This window comes from Rhagoletis zephyria, unplaced genomic scaffold (assembly GCF_001687245.7).
Source record: "Rhagoletis zephyria isolate East Lansing unplaced genomic scaffold, Rhagoletis_zephyria_1.1 Rzeph_scaffold_15305, whole genome shotgun sequence".
Classification (NCBI taxonomy): domain Eukaryota; kingdom Metazoa; phylum Arthropoda; class Insecta; order Diptera; family Tephritidae; genus Rhagoletis; species Rhagoletis zephyria.
The window spans coordinates 1-4994 of NW_016172372.1; the positions used below are offsets into that span (position 1 = coordinate 1).

Genomic DNA, 4994 nt, shown 5'->3' on the forward strand with positions numbered 1-4994 from the left:
GATCATTTGTACCATAAACCCATTTTCTTTAACAATTACAATGTTTAAGATTATTATTTTTCAAATACATATGCAAATCCTTACTTAACTTCGACTGAATTATTGATATTAGCATAATTACAAATTATAGTTATTTTATTTTTCTCCTTGCAGTTTTATTGGCGAAGAAGAAATTTTATTGCGAAACCCCTACTTAAGGATGCCAATATTGGAGCTATAATATTAGAAAATCCGTTTTATGGAGTAAGGAAGCCCGATCAACAAGTGTAATAAATATATTTCCATAATTCGTTAGCGTACCAATTCGTTTTCGGTCTTACTCTGCATAACAGTCGTGGGTGTTAATTTAAATTATTGCCTACTTGGAATAATTTTTATTTTGCCTCATAAATTATTATTTGAACAAATATACTATATATGTACTCGCACATAAGATTAATATAAACATTTTAGGCGCTCAAATTTACAAAATGTGTCTGACATATTTGTGATGGGTGGATGTCTAATACTCGAATGCTTGGTTTTACTGCATTGGTGCGAAAGGAATGGACTTGGGCCACTAGGCATAACTGGGTTATCCATGGGTGGGCATGTATGTAAACTATTGATTATGATTTTAAATCTTTCAATACGTTTTGTTCATTTTAGATGGCTTCATTGGCGGCCACAAATTGGCCAAAACCTCTTGTGCTGGTCCCATGCCTTTCATGGTCTACTGCTGCGCCTGTATTTACAACTGTACGTGTGTACAAAGAAAAAAGAGATTCCTTGATTAGAAAATTAAAACAGTATATAGATACACATATTTTTTGTTAATTTTTCATTCCTTTTATCTTCCTCAAGGGCGTGATGAGTCAATCCATAAATTGGGATATGCTTGAAACGCAATACCATTCCGATGGTAAATATAGTGAACGTTTGTCAAAGATGGTTACCGTAGTGGATGATGCTTTTGCGGCTGGCCAAAAATTTATAAAAAATTTTAACCAATCATTGCAAGCGCTCAAAAACGATATCAGTGATACAAGACACGTTCAGGAGCAAGTGTCTGATAAAATAGGCAATAAATTCATAGAAATCAACAATACAAATAAGGCAGAAAGCAATAATTCAATTTTCCTAAATTCAAACATGAGAAAGGATGTTGTCAGCAATAAGGGCAGTCTCCAGTTTATGAGTGAAAAATCAAATAAGGCCCTGAACACCGTACTTCAAGTGCAGAAGGAACAATCAGCTTTAACAAAACTAATGAAGTTTATTTTACCAATGGCAGCACAAAGTGACAATAAACGAATAGATATAACAAAAACAAATTGGTGGGAACGGGAAGCGTTGCAATTCATGCGTGGCATGATGGATGAATGCACACATCTAAAAAATTTCTCTGTACCTTTTGATACATCTTTAATAATAGCTGTTTGTGCCAAGGATGATGCTTACGTGCCACGTGAGGGGTGCACAGGACTTGAAGAAATTTGGCCTGGAGTGGAAGTACGATATCTTGATGCAGGCCACGTGAGTGCCTACGTCTTGCATCAGAAGCTATTTAGGTGATTCGACATTATCTATAACAAAAAATGTTATGCCACTTTCTTACAATTTCAGATGTTGTATAATTGAGGCGTTCGAGAGATCAAAGAATATTTACAATACGGACAACGGAAGGATAGGTGAAGATCTGAAACCAACGTTAACATATAAGGAGCTTGTTAACAAATATACAAATTCAATTTAATATTTTTATGATGATATACACAGTTTTTATTACCCGATTTACTCAAACGCAAATATAATGTTAAGCCATTTTTATTACCTTGTTGTGTGAATAAAATTTTGCGGTATGAGCGCTGTAACCGAGTTTTGTAAAAAGTTAAAGTTTAAAATTTTAATATATTATTTATATATGCATTTTCGTGTTTAAATGTGTTGGGAAAATATTTATGCATATAACGCAACTTTAACATATGTACTTAGGGAAATCTATATCGTTACCTTAATATAGAAAGGCCTTAACTCATTTTCATTTCGAGTCCAGTTCTATACAAAATCTGCCAATTAGCTAACAATATATCTAACAGAAATTGAAAACAAATATAGCGTTAGATAAAACATTGTTTTTAATAGAAATCAGCAGTTCTACGAAATTTGCAACTGTAGATCTTTACTTTTCTCTAAATTTTCAAACTATGTTTGAAGAAATAGAAATGTGAGATATTTCTTTAATAATTATTGTAGTTGTTTCCCAAATACAATATATATATCGTTACGCTCACCCTCCATCGATCACAATATGATTTTTTTTAATTTGAGAATTGTAGGTATTCTACATTTATGCCTAAAAAGGCAAATGGACAAGGTAAGAATGAAACGTAGCTCATATAAGGTAAATAATAAACAATTGTATGCAATTATTTACCAAGGTGTGTTCATGAAAGAATGGGGATAAACATAAATTTAAGCAATTTATCCCTTTATCACTTTACATGAAGACCCCTATTAAGTTTTACGGCAAGTTTTCCAAAACATTTTGGATTCACATGAACACAACCAACCGATTAACATTAGACTCGATAAATCGGTCGATTATCGATAGATGCTTGAAAGTGTTGTCGGCGGCTTGTGTAACCAGCGGAAGATGCCATTTTGTCAATCGAATAAGATCTGGAAAGAACACCATTGCGTTACAGCAGAAAAGAATTGGGAGTGATTTTTTACCATCCATCACTCAAAATTAACAACAGAGTAGTTGAAAGAGTCCCTAACATCTAGAAAAACATCAACATTGTAAAAAGCTAGCGAAAATTCGTCGAAATCCGGTTAATAAGAGGATAGAAAAAAAGTAGGTACGGAATTTTTGTGAGCTGAAAACATGGCAGACTCAGACAAACAGCTACCGATTGAGCAGCAACAGCAACAACACCAGCAGGATGTCCAACAAGGTGATGCTGCTCAGACCCAATTGAAGTCGCTGCCACCAAAAGAAATCATTGGTAATTTTTGCAAATTATATGATGTGACATGTGTTGGTTAGTGTTGGTTAACAAGAGGGTGGCGGGGTGTACGTGATGGCAAACTATTTTTTTTTTTTCTTTTTGTTGAACAAAAACTAAGGTGTAACAAGGCTATTGAATATGTTTAAATTAAAGATATGCATAGCATGTTTTTCACACTGACATACATTTTTGCATCGTGCTATGGCGCTGAAAATAGAAACATTTCACCTAAATACACGCACGACGCCATTTTGTTGGTGCAATGTACGCGATCGCCGGTGCGTGAAAGTTCTGTTCGTGTACCATCCGGTCACAGCTGTCTTTTTTTTGTTTTTAAAACAACGTGGTTAACCATTTAAATTTAAAGCATGATTTTTTTTTAGTCACATAAATGAACATGAATGAAATTATTTAATTTAATTTTTCAATTTTCAGCTACCAAAGTAACAGGCACCGTGAAATGGTTCAATGTAAAGAGCGGTTATGGTTTCATCAACCGAAATGACACCAAGGAAGATGTGTTCGTTCATCAGAGCGCCATTGCAAGAAACAATCCGAAAAAGGCAGTACGTTCTGTTGGCGACGGAGAAGTTGTGGAATTCGATGTAGTCATAGGCGAGAAGGGCAATGAGGCTGCTAATGTGACTGGTCCATCCGGTGAACCGGTACGTGGTAGTCAATTTGCAGCAGACAAACGTCGGAATTATCGTCCATGGAATAATCGCAATCGCCGCAAGCCACAGGGTGGACAAGGACCTGACGGGAATGTACAACAGGGTGCCGAAGGTGAAGTCAGACCGGACGGTCAACAGCAACAACAACGTCCGCAACGTAATTATCGCCGTGGAGGTGGTCCTGGTGGTCCTGGTGGCCCAGGTGGTCGTGGCGGTCGTGGCCGTCGTTTCAATAATTACTTTCCCCGAAACCAAGGTAGACGCTCAGGTGGCGGCGAAGGGGGATTGATAGAGGGCGGTAATGACCAGAACGCTGACTCCACACAAAGGGGCGGTGATGGTCAAGGTTTGCCCGCACGACGTGGAGGCCCACAAAGACGTTTCTTCCGTCGTAACTTCAACAATGGCGGCGGACGACGTGGTCCACGCGGAGATGAAGGTAAGCAGAAACAGAAGGAGGACGAGTTTAAATTTTAGTCAACAGTAAACAAATACGTTACCCTACTTGCGATATTTTTTTTTACTCAGTTATAATTTTTTCATCTCTGGTGATTGTTTTACAGGCAATGGTGGACAAGGTCCTCCGCGCAACAATCGCCCAAGACGAAACCGCAAAACTAGCGGCGCTGGAGGTGCCTCTGGAGGCGAAGGCCAACATCAGCAGCCTCAGCAGGTAAACTGAATTGCTAAATACAGCGAACCACATGCAGTTGGCGGGTGTGGCAGAATATTAGAATTGGTGGTGATCAAATGATGTCACAAACCTACTACATACATACTACATATATAAATATATATATCACCCACGTAAAACTATAAAGAGTAACGTTTACAAGTTCAGTTAAATTATCAACCGTTTATTGATATATCTTGCTTTGCAAAAATTTATAAATAATACTGCCAAACTGCAGCTGTAAATTTTAATTTTACAAAAGTCATCAAACAATACTCATTGGAGTATAATTTGGATCGGTCAACGTACATACATGCCCGGATCAAATATTCGTTAATGCAATTACTGCTCTGCATACAGTTTTGTTTTCATTTGTTAAATATATTCATACATGATTTGTTAATTTATAAACATACATATTTTCGTACTCATGCAGTAACCCACAGGAGCACCAACATAAACATGCATAACTCATAAATACTCTTGTTTGTTTTCTTAGATTTTATATTGATTTTTCTTTATTTTGTTTTCCTTTCGGTATAACCCTCCATTGTTTTACCCGAAATACTTCCTACGCCTCTGCAAAAAAAAAACGCCAACAACTTGAACAACTCAACCATCCACGTCCCGACATCCAAATATCCCGTCGCTATA

General features: G+C 36.8%; 2 protein-coding genes across 4 annotated transcripts; both read left to right on the plus strand.

Moving 5' to 3' along the window:
- Nucleotides 1-9: 9 nt before the first annotated feature.
- LOC108378944 (protein ABHD18) lies at nucleotides 10-1908 on the plus strand. Of its 3 annotated transcripts, none has more exons than XM_017635250.1 (5): nucleotides 10-243; nucleotides 454-592; nucleotides 649-738; nucleotides 844-1550; nucleotides 1606-1908. In XM_017635250.1, exons 1-5 carry the CDS (start codon nucleotides 239-241, stop codon nucleotides 1733-1735), a joined length of 1071 nt encoding a protein of 356 aa, XP_017490739.1. In that variant the 5' UTR covers nucleotides 10-238; the 3' UTR covers nucleotides 1736-1908. The 3 variants fall into 3 exon arrangements, with proteins under 3 accessions (XP_017490739.1, XP_017490742.1, XP_017490741.1); XM_017635253.1 differs by having other exon boundaries at nucleotides 10-334; nucleotides 1606-1826; XM_017635252.1 differs by having other exon boundaries at nucleotides 12-266; nucleotides 1606-1826.
- A 700-nt stretch (nucleotides 1909-2608) lies between these two features.
- On the plus strand, nucleotides 2609-4922 carry yps (Y-box binding protein ypsilon schachtel). Its single transcript, XM_017635254.1, has 3 exons — nucleotides 2609-2990; nucleotides 3429-4106; nucleotides 4231-4922. The coding sequence occupies exons 1-3, from the start codon at nucleotides 2870-2872 to the stop codon at nucleotides 4347-4349; spliced, it is 918 nt and encodes a 305-aa protein (XP_017490743.1). The 5' UTR covers nucleotides 2609-2869; the 3' UTR covers nucleotides 4350-4922.
- Nucleotides 4923-4994: the final 72 nt, after the last annotated feature.

Bases quoted from the DNA above. Each gene is read 5' to 3' on its own strand.
- LOC108378944 (XM_017635250.1), top strand. The intron at 593-648 runs GTATGTAAACTA...TGTTCATTTTAG, and splicing joins GGTTATCCATGGGTGGGCAT to ATGGCTTCATTGGCGGCCAC. The intron at 739-843 runs GTACGTGTGTAC...ATCTTCCTCAAG, and splicing joins CTGCGCCTGTATTTACAACT to GGCGTGATGAGTCAATCCAT.
- yps (XM_017635254.1), top strand. From the start codon at position 2,870: ATGGCAGACTCAGACAAACAGCTACCGATTGAGCAGCAACAGCAACAA. The intron at 2,991-3,428 runs GTAATTTTTGCA...TTCAATTTTCAG, and splicing joins GCCACCAAAAGAAATCATTG to CTACCAAAGTAACAGGCACC. The intron at 4,107-4,230 runs GTAAGCAGAAAC...ATTGTTTTACAG, and splicing joins TGGTCCACGCGGAGATGAAG to GCAATGGTGGACAAGGTCCT.